Here is a 23,299-nt window from a genome sequence, read left to right on the forward strand (position 1 = left end):
GCTTCTATTGATAGACAGCATCCAAACCTTTCTTAGGGCTCCTCCTCTTTTCCCTACCTTCTGAACTTTATTTTGAACTTCCTGATGGAAAGAAACACAGTTGATACAAAATCACTGTGAAATAAGGGATTTCCTTCACCTCCTAGCTGTCAATCCTCGGTATGGCGGTGTTTAAGTGCATGTTTGTGCTTGATGATCATTAGCCCTCTCTGCTTTATACTCAGGTTAATTTGTCTGTTTCAGTAGCTTAGCAAGAACTGACCTGCTGCCAAAAATGATGGTGCTGGGTGTGGGGATGTACAGGCTGACCTTTTACTAAACCAGGGGCTTTACAAGCATGGTTCTCTGTATGTATGATTTCCCTTTTCTCCAGCATCATTACGAGCACCAAGAACTCTGCCTGCTCTCTCAGACACTGCGATGTCCAGCTAAAGGACTGCTATTGAGCAAAGATATGTTGTCCTCTGATATCTAATCTGTTTTTTGGATTTCTAGATACATCAAAAATGTAATTACAGGACTTCTCACCTTAATAATAACATCCATACTTATGTCTGCTCTCAACTCAGCAAAGCAACTTAGATTTATGAAATTGAAAGTTTTAAAATATGAACTAGACCTCAGAAAGCACTCAGGAAATAAACTGAGAAATTAATAAATTCGGGGAAGATGAAAACTGCTGGTGTGATCTACAAACAGAAAAGGCTCAAAAAGATCAGATAGGCAACTCATTGTAAAGTACTTCTCCTCTGTGTGTATTAAATGCAGCTCATGTAGTTATAAAACACAATGCTGCAATCATAGCCATTTCTGTTTCTGCACTGTGGTTTGTAGTAAAGGCAGAAAGCAGTTTCAGATGGGGGTTTCTTATGCTGTGTCTGAGACAGTGCAGAATAACAGAAGTGTTTCCTGTACAGTTGAAGACATCTCGTGCATCTCTGCTGTCTGGTTGCTTTGCAGCATTGTGGAAAGAGATGCACAGAGAAAATACTGGCTATGAGTAGCATGGGCCACAGGAAGAGATAATGAGCAAAGGTGTTTAACTAACTTTGCTACTTTTAGAGAAGAGACAAGCCAGGAGGTAATTATATTTGAGATGTCATTTTCTGGGATTCTTGCTGAACAGCAGTTGATGTTGGCAGTCCTGGATTACTTCATATAATATCCTGTAGACTGTAATAGAGCTTGCAGAAAGTAGTAAGCTCTAAGACAGAGTTCATGTGATTTGGGAAAAACAAAACACTGCTGCTTCCAACAGAAATGTTTAGCTGTGGCTTTGTAGCAGCTTGAAGCTGATGTAGCATCTCAGCAATGAACAAAATATATTAACTAATTAAATGCACATCTTTTATTTTCCAGATGAAGAATCACCACTTTCTTTGCTTTCCCTGGCCTTGCTGGCTTCTAGGGACAGGCTAATTCTACCTCATTTTTAATGTGAACAACACACAATTTTGAAGCACTGTGTAACAATGTTATTTTAACCACAATGTTAGTCTTGTCCTGCAAGCAATGTTCTTTCAAGTAAACTTGAAATTTCAAATGTTTTACCTTTTGGAAGTGCTGGAAGGCCTAAGCCTGGTACATTTAATAGGAATTGAGCAAAACCTTGAGCAGGAATATTTTTTTTTTCTCTCCTGTCTCTTTCTTTGAATCCCTAGAGTAAACCACTGCTTGGTCAAACCAGATCAGAATGTTGGTATTTGGTATTCAGGTTTTTTTCCCTTTGATACTGTTTGGGAAAGTGCTACCAGGTTGGCTCAGAGGATGTGAACATCTGTGACAGATGAACTTAATGCTGAGATATGCATTTTGGGAAAAGCTGTCTCTACCCACATTAGCATTTCGTAGAAGTGTGGGCAGAGGGAAGGAAATAAATGTGAATCTTGAAAGCAAAATTGATTGGAGAGGTTGCATTTGTAAGTAAAGTGGGTTATAAAACTGGAGCTGGCAGAGGCTTTTAAAAAGCTTGTGTTAACTTCAGATTTAGTGTTCTGTGTCTTGAAGGATCAGAGCTGGAGAGCTGAATGCATTGCCTGTCACAGAGCTGCATGTGTTTAAAAATAGCTTGGGACCAGTCTCGAAGATGCCAATGTGTAATGGCCAGAAATCCATGTTTTTTCAAAATCTTCGGAGTGAGGCTGAGTAAAACCATAATAAGGGTACTGTGCCCCACACAAGCCCTGAATTTGGAGATGGGGGAAATACTACATGCCTTGGCTATTGGTTATCTGAGGTAGCCACAGTACTACAGATATCCAAGGAACACAGAGAAAATGGTGTGCCAGTGGGAATGGACAACTTCCTTTGCAAGTTGCAGGTTATCCCAGAGTAATTTTAAAGTGCCATGTGGGGTAAAGAAAAGCAGGGCTTTGTACTTCATCAAAGTTTGTCACTATTATGCTACTCTTGACAGTAAGGACTCATCCTGAATGTTGACATTTTCAGTGTTGAAGACAGGTTCAGATTCAAGGAAAAAATGTCCTTTTGCACAGAGGTTTCAAAACCAGCCCTTGAGCAGAGGTGTAGCACTAAGCCTTGGTTTGTTTTGGTAGGGTTATACCAAAGGGCAGAGGTGGCAGCACCTGGGTACCAGTCAAGCTCAGCTTGGCTCTTCTTCAAGGGAAATTTATTTCTCTCTGCATAATACCATTTTGCAGGCAGGAAGGATGAAGGGAATGTGTTGTTCCCCACTGCTACCTTCTCTCTCCACATACTGTTTGCTGTACCCATCTGCTTGCAGCTTTAATATCATGCTCATTAAAGAAGTCCTAGATTGATTGCATTAAAAGCAGTGGGATGGGCTGCGCTGGGCTCCTGGAGCCATGATAATGTGCAGGCCAACAATGGCCTAGTGTTCATTCAGCTGATGATTAAATACTTGGCTCATAAATGCCAATATTATGTAATTCCAAAATCAAGTCAGCAAATTGTGACCATATGCGAGACTCTGTTTGGGAAGATTTGAGTCTTCCAAAGTCAGTCTGAAGAGCAAAACAGATTTCTCATCAAAATTGGTGGGAACAGCAATAGCGACTTAATCCTCTGTCTCTCCTCATGCCTATCTCTGCTTGATCCAAAGGCCTCTGGGGTCATGTAAGTAGGGCCAGGACTGCTGTGTTTGCTGGAGCCCTGGCAGTCAGCTGTGCTGACTCTTTGGAGATCATCTCCTGCTTGGTGCCACAGGCAATGCGTGCAGATGGGGACCAGCAGGATGTCTCCTTCCTGAGAGGCCTGATGTTAACAAGGGCTCAGTACATCCACTAATCCACAACTTGTGGGATTGTGGGGGCTTTTCAGCACATCTGACACACTTCTGACACTATGTTCCTGCCTCATCGGGGTGTAAAAACCACGCCAAGACTGCAGCATGTAGAGGGAATCTGGATCTTCTTTCCATGTTCTTTGTTCTAAAGAAGATCTGGCAAATATTTCCATGTCTCTTCCATGTTAGCTTCTGTGTGGGGTGTCAAAGGTCCTGTGATTTATTTTCCTCTCTGGAAGGAGGAAGGCAGAGCTTTCTGTTGAACAGTAGTCCAGTTTTCCACCTCCTCAGGAGAGCCAGTGGAGGCTTTGGTCATCTGAGGTACGACTTACAGTGATCCTGCAATATTTTGTTCTTAAATCTCAGAAGACCTTTCCCTTCTTTTTTATTGTTAATATGTTGAAGAACACCTTCCCAAATGTCATGGTGATGAATTTTCAGTGCCGTGGCTGTTTTCTGGGCTCCATGGGCAGCACAAGCGTTATTGTAGAGAGGATGCTGGACTGATGGGGCTGTGCTGAGTTCAGGTGATTGAACTGAGTCAGTTCCTTGTGTCATACTCTACAGTAACAGATGAGTTCAGGGGTGCCTCTGTCAGGATCCTCTGCTCAACAGATGCAAAGAAATCTTTGAGCCTAACCATGGACATCAGCAGCCTTTGTCATTTCTCCCTCGGCAGTCTCTGCACTGATGAGGTGATCATCTGCTGAGGGTGGCCAGCACTTCTTGATACTGAACTGAAATGATGATTTTCCTTGACTCTGGAAATGATTATATTTTCCACTGAAGTGCTGCAGCACTGTTTTGTGGTATGCAGGAAATCCCATTTATCACTGTAATTGGAATAAGTAGATCAGCAGCTCCAGTCAACTGTCTGGTGTCTTCAGGCAAGTTTATAGTTTCAGTCTGAATTTATTCTTCCCCATAAGAGGAGCAAAGCCTGAGAGAAAAGAATGAACTTTTTGAGGGAGCACATGCAGAGCATCTCTGAAAGGCTGTTCTGAACTATCCTGGAGTGAAGCTTTCTTCTTTGGACACAGTGAGGTCATTAGGTGGCTAGAAGTATCTTTGAAACAGAGGTACAGTTCTTGCCTACCAAAAGGCATCTCACATGCTAAGCCTTGTACCTGTTGGATGTTTCTATATGAAAATATTCTATTTCAGTATGAACAGGCTTTCTTAATGCAACAGAAGACCATAACAGTTTTTTCCTTGTCGTCTTCCTTAGTTTTAGATACAGGTTTTTGGATGATACACTTAAGAAGACTGATAGAGACCTTGTGGACATTTTTTTTCTTCTCTGTTTTAATGTGCTTTTTTCCAAAAAATGTTCTTTTACAAGTGTTTTCTGAATGAGCAAAGGAAAGAGAGAGCAAAGGAGAAATATGAAAATGGAGAGAGTTGTTAGGGAAAAACATCTCACCGAAACAGCTCAAAGAGAACAATAACAATAAATTTTTCCCCAGGTTAAAAAAATATAAGAACATCAACTGACGGTCAGTGCTTGTCTGTGTTGGAGGTGCAGGCTACAAACAACAGCTAAGGAGGGATGGGCAGAGTGGGTAGCAGTGCCATCACCTCAGATGGCCCCTTGCCTTCCTCCAGTGATTAACAAGAGGTGACTCCCTGCAGTGATTACTGTGTTTAAGCAGCTTGGTCCAGCTTGGAGCAATTCCCTGACTCCCTGGGCACTGAAAGCACAAGCTCTGGGCTTTGCTGGCTTTGGGATATCAGCTGAAACCAGCATGATCCAAGACAACTGGAAGCCAGTGCTGTTGAGTGTCATCTCTTGCTTTGCTCTGGGAGGCTGGAGGTGCTGGTGGTTTGAGAGCAGTTGGCAGTTTTATCAGAAGAAGGACCAGGCTGTTGTGTTTGCTTTGCTGCCTGTTACAGTAGAAAGTCCCCCTGCAGCAGCCTGTGTACACAGTGAGCCTTTGGAGCTCCCTGCCAAAGATTCAGCCTGTACAGACAGTGGCTCTAATGCAGCAGGTTTGTTTGACATCAGGGCTAATTAACAATTACACAAATCTTGGAGCAAGCTCTTTCAGGCAAGCAAGCACACTGGTTTGTTCCCCCGCCCCCAGCAGGATAAGCAGAAGATTCCATCTGCCTAATTTGCAAATGCAATTGCTTTAATTATGCATCCAAACTGGGAAAGTGTATGCTTAAAAAGATAGACAGCTAAATCTATGCAGGTAAGGTGATAATACATATACAAATTAGCTGTGCCTGTGCCACCTCAGAACCTGCCCCCTCTGAGGATAACTTATGAAAGAAGCCTTGTAAAGACTTGCAAGCTTATGGGAGCTAAGACAGCCTGTACAGCCGATTAATTTGTTGTTTGTTGCTGTTGTTCAGGCAGTTTTGTTTTACACAAAGAGATAATTTTCTTTCCCCAGAGCTAACTCCTGCCACAAGAGTTAGATATGCCATGAAAGTACCTGCTGCTACATATGAGAAATTTTCTGCCCCAAGACTGCAGGGCAGTGATAGAGCAGAGGGAGCAGAAGGAAGAGGGACACAGAAATATGGATGGTGATAACTGATGGTGAAGACAGTGCATGGAAGGCTGGAGAATGGGCCATAGAGCTCAGCCAGGTGCATCAGCAGCCTCTGCTCTGCCTTGCCAGAGTTCTATCCTGACCTCATGTATTGGCATCATAATGGCAGATAGTGGTACTGGTTTTCCTTAAAACCCCAAGTAAGTCACTGTCATTGTCCCAAAACTTACTTCCTAAAGCTCAGCCTGGTGGTGGCTTTCCTGCCTTCCTGGATCTGGTCCTGCCAAACTGGCACTATTCTCCCTGATGATTGTGCCAGGCTTTGCTTTGTACTCATAGGCTCTTACGTTCCCTTTTACCCAGATGAGCAACAAAAGGTCCAACAGTTTCCGCCAAGCCATCCTGCAGGGGAACAGGAGGCTGTGCAGCAAGGCCCTGCTGGAGGAGACGGGGCTGAGCCTCTCACAGAGGCTGATCCGGCACGTGGCGTATGAGACCCTGCCGCGGGAGATCGACCGCAAGTGGTACTACGACAGCTACACCTGCTGCCCCCCGCCCTGGTTCATGATCACCATCACTATTGTAGAGGCGAGTACCCTCCCTGGGAACCTCCCCACACCGCCAAAGGCGCTGCTGGGACACAATCAAGGGTTAGAGAGGGACTTGTTCAGACCTGGACAAGGGCAGATGTGAAGCTGGTGGCCATTTTTGGTTGCCTGTTGGGGTGTGTTTAAGTGGAGACTGTGATCCTCTCACTGGAAGAATTTGTATATGGGACTACCCAGTTTGGGAGACTAGAGCAAAACTGTTTAGGGAGTGAAAACAGGACAGCTCTAGAGAAATGGATAAGTCAATGGAATTAAAAATTTCTATACAGCTACCTCTGTTCTGTGAGGAGAGAGAAAAAGGAGGGGAGAGGACCTCTTGGTTAAATACTCTGACCTGCCCATGTGTTGTCCAAATGAGATCTTTGTACATTTGCTGAGCAATGTGCTCAAGCAAGTACAGAGTAGGATATGACTCTGATAGTAGGGTGCTGTCTGGGGGCAGGTTCCTCTGTCTCAGGGGCTGGTGTGTTACAGAAGACCACAAATACAGTTGTATCAATGTGTTGTAGGTTCCTCAAAATGGAATTTTCATGCTGTGTGAAGCTATCAAATGGGAGAAAAGTTTTTGTATATATTACTTTTTTTCTCTGCTATTTTGAGCTAAAAAGTACTTTTTGGTGAGAAAAGGCATTTTCTAACCAATTAATATCTCTGCTCTTCTAGGTTGCCTTTTTTCTTTACAATGGAGTGGTCTTAGACAGATTTGTGCTGCAAGTCAGCCACCCCTTGTACCTGAAGAATGCATTGCTGTACCATCCCCAGCTTCGGGCCCAGGCTTGGAGGTATCTAACCTACATATTCATGCATGCAGGGTGAGTACTTACAAACAGTTCAGGTTCCCCAGAGAGAATGAGGAAGTGATAGAATCAGCTCAGAATTAAATTTTTAAAACTCAGTTATAAATTGTGTGTAAAAATCTGAAGATGTTATGGAGTGTTGGGCAATGAGGTGCAAACTTTTACAGCTCTCTGAAGGGTCAAGGCAACAAAAGGAATTTAACAGATGCTGCTCTTCTCCCCAGCAGTGCTGGGACCACACTTTCTTCTTACTGTGTACTTCCTAAAACCAGGTCAAAGCCCAGTGTTCCAGTAAAGGAGCTGTGCAGGTGGTAGAACAAGTCTGCAAAGATGCTGGACTGGTGTTTAAAAACTACAGGGTGTTGGAAAAATCAGTTAAATTCCCTGTGCCTGGAACATGTCATCACTCAGTAATGTTCTGTAGGGAATGTTCCCTTCTGTAGGAACTAAGATAATGCCTAGAAGGTTGTATCAAGCCTGAACTCCCATTTTGTACACACTGGGCGAACACCAGTGTTCCTGAAGAGTTGACAATCTCAAGTGACCAGATAGACAGAGGCTGGTCCACCTCATGCAAAATGAAGGTGCACAGTAAAATTAATCCTTTTTCATCCCATGGGAGGTATTTAGCAACTTGGGAAGAATATACAAGATGTGGGGATTCTACCTCTGTTCTTCTCAGCTGTGCCAGTCCTCACAAAATTCAAATAGATTTAATTGTGTGATGTTTGTGATGCCATGGTGATGAGTAAGTTTCACTGGAAGGTTCATCCCTGTACAAAACATTCTACCCCCTCTGAGCAGTTTCTCAGATCATTATCTTCACACATTCCTGGCAGATAATTGCAATTTTCTTTAGTTCTGTCATTGAAAAATGACAGCAACAAGCCTTTTAGCAGCAGTGCAGAGTTTAAAACTGCAAAAGGACCCTTTGTTCTTAAATAGAAAGCCTATATTTTCATCAGTCAATGTTCTTCTATGAAAGGCCAGAAAGATCAAGTTGATCTTTGCCTTTTTCCATGTCTCTGATGGAAGACATGCTGCTGTCTCTTCCCTGCCATGGAATAACTTCCTAGGTGTGTGATTACCCTGGAGCACAAGATGTGCCCCAGATCCATGGATAAAAACAGATTCTTCCCAAGGAAAGAGTAGGGAAAAGTTTTTAGGATAAACTTCTGAATGTGGCAAAATCTGTCCTCTGCCTGTTGAATACCTCCAAAGAGCCCATATTACATTGATTTCATCCTGCGAGTGGGGACTGCTTACGTATGAGGCTGGTTACATAAAATGAGAAGTGGAAATTTCTGTCACTGAAAATAGGGGGAAAACTGGGCTTGTGAAAGAAAGAAACAATTTTAACTAATGTTATTTAATTTGTATTTGGGCTTTCCTTTGATGGTGATGATGTTTTACCATCACTTCTATGACTACAGATGGCTTTTGGATCCATTGGAGGAGAAAGATGTGCACAAGGACAGCTTTCCCAGCATTAAATGCCTTTCTGTGGCATACTTTCCTAACCTGTGCCAGGTCACCCTTGTAGCAGGCAGTTCTCTGGCATTCTTCACACTCACTGGCCAAAAAAATCCCTCAGGTTTATTTCATCTCTGGCTGGCTCAGAGTGGAACAATGGAAGGCGGTGAGCAGGGGACTCATCATAATGGATTCCAAGTCCTTTAGCTACACAGCCTTTAAAACATTGGAGAGTCCCACTGGAGCAATAAACCTTGTGATTTATCTGCAGTATCTGGAGTTACACTAAATGTTCTTTTATTTCTAACTTCTCTGTGTTAAGCTCCTTTCTCGTGAAGAAAACAGATAAATCTTGGAAAGGTAATAATGTTTTTTAATGGATGCCCATCATTCTCCTCTCATTTGAAAATGTGAGGATAACACAATACCATGAGTCTATTGTTATCCTGCTTCCAGCTGAGACTTTTAAATGGTAATGTGGACTGCTCCTTAATTTAGTGCACTCTTTTTTAGTGCAGTCTTTTTTTGAAGAGCAAGTGGCAGCCAGAAGGTGTTTGAGAAGGCAGCAGTTGCTAAGCCTTGGCTGACGGTGCCTCTAGAAAGATTCCAAAAATGTACGGAATTGTGTGTTGGTTCTGATGGAGGGAGTTTTGTCAAGGGTTGAAAAGGCAAAGTTGTAAATTCTGCCCTTCTGTTTTCATGGAAAGCAGACATTGATATCTGAAGCCCACACATTTGTATCACTGCCATAACTAATGACTTGCATTGATGCTTAGTCCCATTTATTTGATCCCAGGGAAGGAGAAAGTCCTTAATAAATCAATGAAATTGTCATTTCAAGAATGACACATTCAGCACTGGCAAAGGGTAATTATATTTTATGGGTTCTTATTGACTCTGGTGCCTTCAAAGCTCTTAGAATGATGGGGAAGAGAAGTGAATGGGATTGCTCCTGGGAAGTCTTTTAAGAACAGCTGTGAATCAGAGCAGTCACTTCAGAGTCCAGGATAAACTTTGCTGAGCTCTTACAAAAGCTTCCTTTGAAAAATAAGAGCCAGTGCTTTGTGTGAAAATGTCAGGTGCCATCTCATGATGTTGACTCTGTGCCAGCCAAAGCTTCTTCCCTCCTCTCTGTGAAAGGGCACTTGGATGTTTTGACTCATCTCAGTGATCTCAGTTTGACCTTTGCTGGTTGTTCCTAATTTAATTCTGTGCATTCTGTGAGCATGTGGGATCAGGGCAACTGCTGACCATGCCCAGTGGCTTCAAAGGGCTTGAGGAAGGTAATAAAAGAACTCAATTGCATGCAGCAGTTTCCCGTGATAAAAAATTGCTGAGTGTATTGTGCAGGAGGGAAATTCATCTTTGGAGAGAAATTATATGGAAGCAAACTTATTAAGATATCAGGAGAGGACTGTTTTTTGCAGTATCATTTCTAACACTTCTTTGCAGTCCAACTTTAAATTCTCATTTATGAGACTGTTCTGTCATTACTGCATCTCACCACCAGTGTTTTCCTCTGCTGTATATGGGAAATTGCTATGGTAACGCAAAAAAGATCAAAACATATAACGTAAACCAAAGTTTGCTAGTGCCTGCCTGTGAGCAACCCTTTTCCTGTATAAAATGGGATGTGTGTTTTCAAGGTATTAGGTACTTTGCTCTCTTTTCCCTAAAAGATGCTGGCCTTCTGTTTTAAGGGTGCCACTGGGTCATTTAGATCCATCGTTTTCCTAAGCAGGTTCTCTTCATACAGAAAGGTTCCAGTGGGATGTCACCATTCAGTGAGGTCACGGTCTTGTGAGCCCAGGGTAAATCTCAGACACCAGCAGAGTGCTGAGGACCGCATTCAGGGCCTGGTGCTGTTATTACCTCACTGGAAGATCCTACAGATCTGTATAGAGCTTTGAAAAGTGTCAGGACAGGTTTGTTAAGTAGTATTGATTAAAGCAACAGAGAACTTGCTTTGAAGCTATTGATTCAGCTCAGGGGAAATCTGCTGCACTGGAGTCTTTACCCAATATGCACATCTGAGCTGTCACACTCTGCCTGCAGGCTGCAAGTGGTCCTGCACAGTGTGATAGTGGGGCTTTCTGCAAGAGTTCTCTCAGCCCAGCCTTTTCCTGTGTGTTCAATGGGAGTTTTACTATCAACTGTAATGGGAACCAGGGTGGGTGAAGAGAGCATCAGTGAGTAAACCTGGGCATCTGAACGGAGATCAAAATGCCCTCTGCTTCCCATTCTGACCACTGAAGTAGGCACAGCAGAAAAGGGTGAGGGTCAGACAGCCCATACTGTAAAGCAGCATTACAGCACCAGGAAATGGCAGCTCTCTTAGGGCTTCTACACACACCTCATTCCTAACAACCACTGCCCATCAGGGCAATGTGATGTGTGCAGGGAAAACAGGAATCATCAGGAGGGAAGAGAGGAGAAGATCAAATTTCTCACTTCTGTTCCAGGCTCTGCTGCCATCTTAATGTGTTTTTTTGGGTTTTTTTTTTGACGTCATTTAACTTCCTCAAGCAAAGAGAAAAGAAAAAAAATGTTCGACTAAGAACCAAACATTGTACGAGGTCTTTGGCTGAAAGAACCTGGGTGGATACAAAAAAGCAGCAAGGAGGGAAGAAACATTGCAACTTTGGGTCTGATTTTTTCTGGAATCACTGTTTGTCCCAGCGTTAGTCTACTTATGTGAATTGGGTGCTATTTGATTTTCTTTCTAAGGTATCTGTGTCTCAGTGGTAGAGAAAGAAGATGAAGAGTTGGAAAAGAGGACAACTGTTGTTTTTCCTTGCTGCAGGATAGAACACCTTGGGCTCAATGTTGTTCTTCAGCTCTTGGTTGGGGTTCCTCTGGAAATGGTGCACGGAGCTGCGAGGATCAGTTTTGTGTACGTTGCAGGAGTTGTGGCAGGTAAGTGACACCTCTGCATGGCCCTGATGGAGGAGCAGTGAAAATGGTCTGTGCTGGCTTTTGAGTTGGAGACATGTTTTGTGGAGAGGAGCATTCACTGATTAGTGCATTGAAATCCTTTGTGAGGCTGGACATAGAAAACATGGTACAACTTGACATCTATTTCTGTGTAGCCATAGACTCTGTGTTTAGGAGACCTGCTAAAAATGCACCAACTACCTGTTATTTTAAAATAGCTTAGATTTAGATGATCTTCCTGAATGTGGAGTCATGCTGGTCCTGTGCCAGTTCTTTGTACTTTGTCCTGTCTGTCACCTTTCTACAGCCTAAGTAAGCAAGAAGTATTTGGTCATAGATTGTGAGCAGTGCACAGAAATCTGGAAAATTCATTTCATCATTAACCCATGGGGTATGATTGATTTTTAGTTTGTGCTGAATTGCTTTTATTTATGTTTGGAATTTCCAGCAGTTTGGAGGTGATGCAAGTTAGCTGACAATAGATCAACATCTAATTAAAACATGAGGAGGGTGTGAAAACAACCAAGAGCTTTACAGTGGAACTCAGACAGTGACTGACTGCCTTAGTTCAAGATTTATAGTGTTTGTTTTTTTCCAGCCACTTTTTTTTTTTCCATAATAAGCAGATAAACCCTTTGTAGAATGAGCTGCATTGAGTACTAATAAATCCTGCATTCCAGGAGAGACACTGTGGAAGGAATAATTGGGCTAGGACACAGGACTTGGCATGGTACAAACACCAACAGTATTTAATGCAGAGAAAGGAGTTAGCAGAGCAGCTCCACTGTCCCCTGATTGTTATTTTAACAAGCACTAACAAAAGTGATGCCCAATTTGCAATTATCCAGACATAACTTTTCTACACTGATACACCTACCAAACCCCAGAGCTTCACTGATATCTTAGCCAGTTATGAAACATGCTTTATTCTTTGTCATGTGCTAGGAGAGAGGGAAATGGGTATATTCATGCTGAGGCAATATGAAGATAACTCAGCTCCTAAATAATCAGGAATAGACAGTAAAGTGTAGTTAGGCCATAACTTTTATGGTTCTTTCTCATTTGTATGGCTTTACTAAGACACATTAAGTCTGGAAATCGAGGCATTCAGTGCAGTGTCTGAGGACTTAACTGCAAATTCTTATTACTTCCTTTATTTCTCATTAACTTTTTCCTTGATGGCAGTGTTTAAGAGCTGAGAAGTCTCAGGGCCATACAAGGAAGGAGGGAGCTATCAGCAGAGTTGGATGGTGGAAGCTCAGCACTTTCTTGACCTGGAATCAGTTGGGCAATTAGTAAAGAAGTTCATTAGATTCTGTACTACCAAAGACTCTCTCAAGACTTTATAATATGTCTCTTTCCCATCCCCACTCATCACAAAGATCTTCATTATCCCTTCCCTGTGACAGCAAATCTGCCTTTCCCTCTATTGCTTAAATTTTTCTTAAAGCCGGCAATGAAAGGAGCTTTGAGCTGATCCAAGCCTCCAGCTGGGATAGAAGAAGCAATGTCTATGTTTGGCTGTATTATTAGTGGTGCCTTTATGTACTTGACCTGTCATTTTGCTGTCATGTGCCTACTTGTTCCATCCAGGTTATTTTTGACTAGTTTTACTTTGAAGTTTTACAGGTAATAGGCTGTGCTTTGATCAGAGGCCTGTGCTAAGTTACAAGTCCCTTGTTCCTTCTCCCTGTGCTAATATTTTTCTTGCCAACATGGGAGCTACTTCTATTTTATCTTCAGGTGGGAAACAAACACAGACATTTGTCTGTCTCCTGTATCCTTGTTCTTTCAATCAGGGAATAAATGCCTTTTTGCAGCACAAGTTTAAAGACACTTTGCTGCCTTGCTTGGCTGCTTTTAAAGTAGGTGCAGAGGAATCAATCAGTTGCTGTTTTGACAGGACCGACTTGCCTTCACAAGTCAATCAATTTCCCCTTCCTTCTCTTTCTGAATTCTTGGCTTGCAGCAATTAGCACCAACAGGCCATAGCAGGGATGTAGGGTAGGAGAGAGTATGTTTATTTGGTGAGCAATTGTCACAAAGCCTTGTTGTTTCCCCCAGGGTCCCTGGCAGTGTCAGTGGCTGACATGAGGGCGCCGGTGGTGGGCTCCTCTGGAGGTGTGTATGCTCTTGTCTCCGCTCACCTGGCCAATATTGTGATGGTGAGTACCAGAGTGACCATCTGACCTCAGAGTGAGCCACGTCTGGTGGCCCAAAGATGCTGGAAGTAAGGCCTGACCCAGCTATTTGTTATTCATTGCTTGCACCAGTCTTGTCTCAGTGGTGTGATCCTGGAATGGAAATGTTACCCTGCACTTGGTAGCTTGGTACCCTGATGGTTGTCAGTTTGCCAGGACAATCTAAAGATGTTGGTAGTCCAAGATTTATCAGTGTTCTCCAGGTGATCAGCTCTCCATGCAATGGCTGACAAATGTCTGAAAAGCAGACTGGCTCTGCAGAGGTGGCAGACCTGTTTCTGTCTGCATGTGCTATGTAATTGTAGTGGGTATCTAAGGAAATTTAGCATTCCGTGCATTTATGTACAGCATATTCCTTATCTCCATTTGTAAAACCCAGACTGAATTCTGGGTGATCTAGTGATGCATCTTTTTGCTGTTTCCCCTCATGAAATACTTTACAAAGGTGAGTGAATGCCAGCACTGTCATTCTTCTAAGGCTGGAAACAGGAGCTCATCCCCAGCCCTCAGCTAGGTAGTGGCAAAGCCCAGCACAGTTGCCCGGGGGACTCCTCAGCTGACACCAGGCAAAAAAGGCTTTGCTGATAGAAGATTCATGTGTGGCATGTCTGTCCTGTACCAGCAATATCAGAGCAGAAGAACCATAAAAATGAGGACAATGCTTCTCCCCTGGGTCTGAGTGGGAAGATAATGTGAGGTGGCTGCAGTAGAGACAGAAGATCTTTATATGGATGCTGGAAGATGTGTGTGTGTGGTGGTTTTGTAGTCAAGCCTAAAAGAAAACCTTGTATTTGATGCTTGTCTGCAATAAAGTCAGCAGGCTTCAGCTGTGACCCACAGTGATGCTCCAGGCAGCTTTGTAACAGCTGGGAAGTGAGAGATATCCTGAGCAGAATTGATCTCATTCACCTTCTTCAAGCTTTTCAGAGCATGAATGAGCTGAGGTTGTTGTCCACATTAGACAGCTGAGTGTCTGGCAGAGAGGTCAGGAGTGGAGGAGAGGGGCTACCCCTGCAGCACAGGGTTTCTGCTGGGGAATGACATCCCTATATGCAGTTATTTTCAGTGTGATTTGTGTTCCCTGCCACTGTGCCAAGGAAAGCAGGAGACAACTTCCTCTGTCTTTCAGGGTGGTAATGCAGACACAGGGTTCTTTAACACCACAATTCACTGGGATAGAGGGGGACATTGGAGGAAATTTTGGTTTGCTTTAGAGGGAGAGGCTCTTCCAGAGGAATGTGGAGAGTCTTCAGCAGTTACTTTCCCAGACTTAGAACATCACAAAGTGATCTGTCATTTCACTACTCATTGGCCTCTGCCAAATCTATTTAGAGATTGCTATCTTAGCATCCTTATTTCTCCATTATCCACTGCCTCTCTTCTCATCTGAAATTATTTTTGCTGCCTTTCCAGTTCTGGTGGAGGGTTTTTTTTGTTTTCCTTTCCCCCCCTTGTCTCTCTGTGCTCACTTGTTATCTGGATGCGATGCTCCCACACTGAAAGATGTGCTGGCTGTTTGCTGGCAAAGCTCAGTCTGGCACAGCTGGGGAGAGCAGGGACTGTGGTAGGGAGAGTCTCTGGAATCTTCTGTTCCCTGGTGCCTCCTGGTAACCAAAGGAAATGGAAACATTCCTACTTGGAAAAATAAATATTATTGGAATTAAATACATAAAATAACCAACAGGGGAAGCAATAAAGCGTGTCACCCCAAGGAAAAGAGTGAGGGGAGGGATTCAAAGCAGCTACATGGAAGTGAAAAGTGGAAGAGGCAGCACAGTATTACAAGCTCAGAACTTTCTGACTGGTTAGGTCTCTCTGTGGAGAGAGAAAATCAGTTACTTATTTTGTGGAGGTTGCATTTGTGCCATCCCAAGTGCCATTAGAGATAGTCTGAAGAGTTTACAAGCATTCTTTTTATTTCTTCAGTGTGACAAATAGGGAGCTTTTCACATGAAACCTGATGATCTTGGTATCTCAGTCTGCCTTCAATAGGCAAATTTTCATTTAATCTCATAATAATAATACTAAATAATAATAATAAATAATAAATAATAACAATGTTGTCATACATCTGAGTTTCTCAAAACATGATCTCTTTTCCTGCCTTAAAATTATGCAAGTGGAAAATGAGGAATTCTAATATTTCTCCTATGATTTTTTATTATCGCTCAGATATTTTTATTCCACTATACTGGTTAATAACCAAGCCTGAAGACAGAAAGTCCAGGCTTTCTTATGGCACTGTTTCCTAGATATGCTTTTATTGAAGTCTTTATTTTTTCTCTATGCTCTGCCAAAGATCTGAGCTTCAGAATTTCAGGGAGCCTGAGGCACAGAAAGTAGCATTGAAAAAGCACAGTAGGGCTTGAATGCACTGAGAAGTTGTCAGGCAAGTGGCAGGATCTAAATGTAATATCCCTTTAGGTTTGTGTGCAGCATTACTTTGTTTTCCTTGTCTCTTTTCCAGAACTGGTCAGGAATGAAGTGCCAATTCAAACTGCTGCGCATGGCCGTTGCCTTGATCTGTAGTAAGTACCACACAATGCTTGGCACACGTGCAGCCAGTCCTGTTTTGTTTGTCCTTGTCATAATAGTACATGCTGATTCAGAGGGTTTTGACTTTGCAGCAGTTTTGATAGGAACTTGCAGCTGGACCTTCTGGCAGCAGGAACCAGATTGCTCTCCATTGCAGATTTTGGCTTTCAACAGAAGCATTTGTAAACAAGATTTGTCATTAGCCAGCATCTGTAGCTTGTGGTGTTTGTGAAGGAGTAGGACTTAAACATCTTCTTTTTGCCATCTCAAACATGCAATGCTTCCATAATGATAATACTTGGGTTTCCTAGAGCACATCCTGTCTGGGATGGCAGCAGCATTATACCCACACTGATGAATTCTCTTCCAGCCCTATCCCCAGAGGGGCGCAATAAGGGAAACTAAACTCTGTGCTCATCACAGACAGCTGTCTTCAAATTCTAACTCATTTTTGTTATGGTTTTGGTATAAATTTCAGGAGGTGAATATTTCCCAACCTATCTACACTCTCACCACAAACCCAAACCACTTTCCAGCCACTGGAGAGACCTCATGTCTGTGTGCCACAGCCCTAACATAACCACAGCTTCCCTGTGCTCACCATACAAGGCAATTTCTTCCTCTGTGTCTCCTCGGGGATGCAGTGCCGCCCACAACATGGACTTAAGAAAGGATAAACCTAGACAATTAATTTAGTTTTTGTTCTTTGTTCCAGTGAGCTTTGAATTTGGAAGAGCTGTTTGGCTGCGATTCCACCCCTCCGCTTACCCCCCATGTCCCCACCCCAGCTTCATGGCTCACCTGGGAGGGGTGATGGTTGGAATCACCCTTGGTGTCATCATCCTGAGGAACTATGAGCAGAGACTCCAAGATCAGACTTTATGGTGGATCTTCCTTTCTATTTACGTCATTTTTGTCTTGTTTGCCATCTTCTGGAATATTTTTGCCTACAGTCTGTTGGATCTGAAGCTACCTCCCCCTCCTTGAAAACATGGGACAGAAAACTGGAGAGCAGAAGTCATCTGTCAGCTGTGTTAAATGAATGAAGATGGAGTATCTATTTTTGTATTTAACTTAGGGGAGGATGATTCTTCTGAACACATGAGTGTGCTGGAGGAGGTGCTTAAAGATCTCATGAAAAAGTGGGCTGATCAGTTTGTTCACAAATCTAGCAGGTTCTTTAACTCTGGCTGGCCATGCCCTGCAGTTTCTGCCCAGCACCTGGGCACTGACTGCTTGGGTTGTTACCACACATCAATATTTTCTATGAGATATTTGTATTTTCCAGGTCAGTGCTGGAATTATGGCAAATTGTTCAGTGAATTTCCTCAATGTTACTGAACACTAAAAGGGAAAAAGAGCAGATATGTATTAATTAGAGACTCAAATGATACTCACAAGGCAGCTTGAGTCTGGTTTCTTTGGACACATCTGACTGTTCAGCCATACCAGTGCCACTGTCTAATTACTTGAATGGTTCCTAAGGTATTTCAGCCTATGCTGAAACTTGTCTTGCACAACTTTCAAAGAAATTGGCAAAACTTGATCACACAAAGTGATGGAGACTTCAACTACAGGTCAAATGAAATTGCACTATAAACATTGGGAATCTTAGAGTGTAGTGAACACCCAGCCAGAAGTGACTTCTATTGTGCATGTTTCACTTGATTTTAAGTAATTATTCCCCTCCTCCCCAGCCTACTGTGGCTAGAGGGCATGGCTAGGTTGTTTGTTTTTTTGTTTTTTTGGGGGTTTTTTTTGAGGGTTGAAGAAAAGGAGGGCAAATGTTCATTTGTGGTTTTATCAGATGACAATCAGGTGCTGTTTTCTTCTTACTTTTTTTCTGGCCACACTGACCTATCACCTGGCCTGCAGTGAGCTCCTAGCAAGAATCTCAACTCTTCCAGCAGGTTCTTACTAGGAAAGTGGGACCATGATCACCTCCAGCAGCCCAGGATGGGAACTATCCAATCTTTACAGCCATACAGTCCTTTTGGGGCTAAGTCCACTGAAGGCAGTGGAGTTAAATCAGTTTGTATGTAGCAGTGGTTTCCCAATGAAGTGGAGAGGATGTTCTTTGCTACAGTGATCATTGTGATAAAATTGGTTTTAATATGACTTCTAAATTTTGAGAATGCCTCTTACTGAGGCAGTGGATGTTCAGGAGCTCCAAACAACAATTAGTTGCAATGATGCCTTTTTCTTCAGCATTGGTCAAGCCCAGTTCAGGCAATCTGTGAATTGGCTGTGACACAGTTCATAGAGTTCCCTGCCCAGACCTGGGGACCACACGGGGACATCGGTAGCACAAGCAGAGCTTATAAGTACTCTTCTCTGTAAGGTGCTTATTTTGCTTGTCACTTTAGAGAGCTGCCAAATTACAGTCCAGGAATGTAGGTACCCTCCTTTCCTCTGCCCTTTACCCAGCTATTCGATGGGATGGACAAAACAGCCATAAGAATCTCTCCAGACAAGCTACTCTCTCCCTTTTTTCTATTTCCTGCTGGTGCCCAGGCACAGCCACCAGAGTCTTTCACTGCACATCCCACAGGCACCATAGCAGTTGTGTTTGCTCTGTAGAAAATGTCTCTGTGTTGTGGGCTTTGTTCTCTCAGCTGTGCTATCCATGCTGCCAGATGATACCACTAGTAGGAGTCTGACTTTCTAGAGGGGACATCCACAAGTGCTTATCAGCTGCCCCCTTCTTTGCCTCTTATGGAAAAAGCACTCTGGGTTGAGGGATGAAGTTTTCTCCCACCAGATGCACCCATAAAGCTTCTGTTGCCTCAGAAGGAGCAGAGAGAAATTAAGTGTTTCTGCAGCCTGGAATAAGCCTTACCTGCAAAAGAAACAATTTTCGCCACCTTCGTGCACAGAAATAAGATTTCTGAGGGCGATTGCACTTTTGTTCTGCATGGCCAGTACATTGCTCATGGGCCCTCATTGAGGACCAAGAGGAAGGGATAAAGGCAGAGCTCTGATCATTTTGGAGAAGGGATTGGTTCCCTGAGCATATTTACCTCTGAAGTTTGGGTCCACATCCCAGCAGTCACAAGAGTTCCCACAGACCATTGCAGGTGCTGGCCCAGTGAAAGTTGTAGCCCTGGATCCCCCTGGGAGCAGGCAGGAAGGAACGTGGGAGCTAGGAGAGTTCTGACATGGTTAACAAGTCAGGAGGACATTCCTTCCCTCACCTATTGCTAAGCCTTTCTCATTACAGATGCCTTCAAAACAGAGGGGACCAAGAATGGGAGTTCTGAAATCTTAGGAAAGCTTTTAAAATTTTGATAGAAAATTTCAATCACAAAAAACCCCAGATTATTTTGCCTATAATTTACCAGAGTGCAATGTGCTCCAATTGACTTTAATTTTTGTTTTCTCACCTGGAAGCTACTTACTGCCCATGAGTTTCTTACCAGTAAAGTTTTCTGTGCCTGCCAGTGTGTGCTCTGAGGTGAAACAAGATAAAAGTTCAAGAGCCACCAGTTTCTTGATCAGCTTGATCATGGCCAAAATGTCTTTACTCAGTTCAGGAGTGGGAGGGAGCTGAACCAAGTAATGCAGACGGCCTTCCTTGGTCTTTCTTCCATAGATGAGTGTAGTTTACATGAACTGGTTGAAAACAGCTCTGAAGTTGATCTTCTGACTTGTTCTTTTAAACAGTTGTTCATCTTTCTGACTTCATTCTGTGTCCCCATACCCTGCCTGAACAAGTCTACAAACAACCCTGGGGATCAGAAAGGCAGATTTTAAGGCAGTGTTAGATTTATTGTAGGTGAAGGAATGAAACCTTTCACATTCCTGCTCATCAGAGCTGAAATCTTCCCCCCATATATGGAGCATTTTATGCACAGAGCCTGTTGTCTGCTAAGAATCAATCAGCTCATGGAGCCAGAAGCAGCACAAAGTGCTAAAGCTTTTTAATTATTTTTTTAATCATTAAAATTACAGTGTGAAAACTTGCTATGTTTCTACAGAGTATCATGAATTCCAGTTATGTTATCTTCTAACACACCCAGGAGTGCCACAGTGCTGCAGCACCACAGAGCTAACAGCAACCAGGCTTTTGTGTTACCTCCAGATGTCCTTGAAGCTGCTGGCTCACATTGGAGGTGGAATATTCTCCATCCTGCTCCTTCATGGTTCCAACCTGTCACAGTCAGCAGTGTGTTCCTGAAGGAGCATCCACTGGGGGACTGGTTTCAGTGATTTGTTGTGGTTTTATTTTAGCTACTGCTAGGATTTTCCATCAGTCAGATAAAACATGAATCTATTGAACTTTATGACTGTGCAATGTTAGAGCAGAAGGCAAAGACTGTCACCAATGTACAGGTTTGAACAGAGCACAGCGGAGCAAGTTATTTTACACTGTGTCCTTGAGTGAGGACACAACACCTGGGGGAGAAAAGAAAAAAAAAAACAACCAGCCGTTTGTGTGGTGGATTTCCCTTGCAGTGAGTTCATTGCAGCAGAGGTCCATGAGGATGAGGAGGAGCAGTGCGGCAGGCGGAGCAGCCGGCGCTGGATGCGGAGCTGCCAGGGACACCTGCCGGCCGCGGGCAGCAGCACCGGCCACAGGCGGGACAAGGGGCTGCGACAGCCCTGGGGAGGAGAACCAGGCAGATCGAAGTCCACGGGGTCTGCAAACGGCACCTTTTATTCCTAGATGCTTGGAGACAGGTAAAGATTAGTTTAACACACAGCGGTAGTAGCACAGATAGGAGGAGGGAGAGAGTTGTCATGCATTTGTAGGAGAGGAGGTTTCCAGAAACAATCTCTGAGTGAGGTGTAGCAGTCATAAAAGTGCTGATGAATTTACTTTCGCTGAGTTTTAAGACAACATTGTGTGTCACTGTTTCCCTATCAGTTGATGAGGAGTCTTAGCACTTACGTGGTATATTGTGCTTCTTCACTATTTGCTCCTTTGGCAGTGGGAAGTATGTTATCAACAGGGAGGGGGGAAGCTAGAGAAATTGTTACTAGAAATAAATCTCAGGGATTCTGTATCCCAACACCTTGCTGCTTCTGTTGGATTATACTGCCCATGTGTTTTAGATCAGATTGGGCCCTTTCAGTTTGAACTGGGCCGTGGAGGATGAAATCTGATGTGTTCAGAGCTGGTACTGGCATGATAGCTGACTGCTGACCTCACAAGGCAGCTGCTGTTCTCTGCCAATATTTAGTCTCACAGGATGGTGGGTAGGACTTTCACACATCCTTCAGTGAGTAAAGAGCTCAAAGCCTGTTCACAAAGATTCAAGCTCAGCCCAATTGCTTTGGAACACTCACCCACTCTTTGCCCAAAGTGGAATTGGAGAATGGGGACGTGGCAGTTCAGCACCAGCCACCTCTGGGGGCAAGCTGGGACTAGAGAGCCCAGGCCAGAACCTCTGAATGTTGGTGCTCTTCTGCCCCCCTTACAGTGGTGGCTGCTCTGCAGTGCTTTGTGTGGTAGAACTCAAAGATTTCTTCTCTAATCACTGATGTCATGAGCTGGTTATAAAGGAGTGCAGTGCATTTTGCAGCTCTGTAAAAAAGAATCACGCCTAAAACAGAAACCAAGCTTATTTAAAGGCAAATGCATTTTAATGTCACCATTAATCATTGGCTTTTAATTGGAAAAAGCTTTCTAATATGACAGTAGGAGTACAGAAAAAATGTTTCAGGGTATTTTACAACATAGAGCACAAAATATTTCCTATGATTTAAGTAGCTAAAGTACCTTATTTTCAGCGAGCTTGATACATACATTGTCACTAACTCTCTCCTGACTCCCACAGTGTCTGTTCAGTTTGCAAATAAAGCCAGATTTATGCAGCTTTTCTTTTGCTTACACTGCTAATGCTAACACCACATCCAAGTGTTAAACACAAAGCACTAAACTACGTAATTTTCTGCCTTAAAATACTGAACAAATGGTACTTTCCCTGTGAAGGGCTAGTAAAACAAAATGATATTTGCAAGGTAAGATGCTATTGTATGTTTTCAAATATTTTTGTATTGTGTACATTCTGTATATTTTTGTTGTGACAATATTATTTGAGCGCAAAATCCATTAAATTTTTTTGGTGTTTTTTTGTTTGTTTGTTTTCTGTTTCATTTATCTTTTGTATTTATTTTTTTAAATAAAATTGAGTTGTTCTATATCACATACAAAAAAAACAACCAAGAAAGAACTTTCAAGGACAGTTTTGTAAGTTTGTCTACAGTTAACATGGTATTTAACAAAAGATCCGTTGGTTTGGAGCTTTGCCATGTATTCTTCTAACAATGACATTGGTAACTCATTTTTATGTCTGTCTAACAGATAAAGGGGAGAGTGAACTGCAGCTTCGTTTCTCCACAAGATCTAATGAGGATGCAGAACTGGCTTGGGACTTGTATGGAAATTCAGGTGTTATCCCACCTTTTGGCAGCTGTCCCTTCATTGCAGTGACCTCAGAACTGCAGGGAAGTTGACATTTGAGTGATTTTTTTTTTTTTTTTGCATTTTTTTACATCTAAGTACATTTTTTTACTAGGGAAGACGGTTGTGCTCTTTTAACATCAGTCTCTACTGAATGTTTTCAAATCTGAGAGCCAACACTCATCTCTTGAATCAATAGTGGAAACAACATATCCAAAAAGCTCTGCAGTAAACCCCCAGCTGATTAAAATAAAAATCCTTCTACCAGTGTGGAAGAGGGAGGCTTATTTTGAAAAAGAAGTTGTGTTTTTGTTGGGAAACACTGGTTTAAAGTGTAATTTATAGGAATGAAGAGACAGATGTAGGAGCAGTTCCTGTCAGATGTGCTACTCCTAAGACAGGCAGATCCCTGCTACCGTGTGTGGGACTCGGCTCTTGCTGTCAGTTCTCTGCACTGAACTAAACTTCCCGAGACACTCAAATCTCTCCATTAGCTGAGGACTTTCAGCACAAAGGTAAGGTGGGTTTTGTCAGTTTTTGTCAACTCATACAAAAGGTGTTACAGCCTGCTAGTACCAT

The 23,299-nt window shown here is 43.0% G+C and overlaps 1 protein-coding gene across 23 annotated transcripts in view; it reads left to right on the forward strand.

The window, feature by feature from the left end:
• The window catches only part of RHBDL3 (rhomboid like 3), a 65,696-nt gene extending 42,679 nt beyond the window's left edge, over nt 1-23,017 (forward strand). For 10 of the 23 annotated variants that reach the window (XM_086857442.1, XM_086857434.1, XM_086857429.1 and 7 more), the window contains 7 exons: nt 6,130-6,354; nt 7,038-7,186; nt 11,448-11,560; nt 13,643-13,743; nt 16,247-16,307; nt 20,770-20,994; nt 22,622-23,017. In XM_086857442.1, the coding sequence (XP_086713568.1) occupies nt 6,130-6,354; nt 7,038-7,186; nt 11,448-11,560; nt 13,643-13,743; nt 16,247-16,307; nt 20,770-20,994; nt 22,622-22,773 (1,026 nt within the window). In that variant the 3' untranslated portion in view covers nt 22,774-23,017. Of the gene's footprint in view, nt 1-6,129; nt 6,355-7,037; nt 7,187-11,447; nt 11,561-13,642; nt 13,744-16,246; nt 16,308-17,010; nt 22,390-22,621 lie in introns of those variants that run through there. The other 13 variants (XM_086857447.1, XM_086857448.1, XM_086857437.1 and 10 more) reach the window with 4 other exon arrangements.
• Nucleotides 23,018-23,299: the final 282 nt, after the last annotated feature.

This window comes from Cyanistes caeruleus, chromosome 19 (genome assembly GCF_971803275.1).
Source record: "Cyanistes caeruleus chromosome 19, bCyaCae1.hap1.1, whole genome shotgun sequence".
Taxonomy (NCBI): Eukaryota; Metazoa; Chordata; class Aves; order Passeriformes; family Paridae; genus Cyanistes; species Cyanistes caeruleus.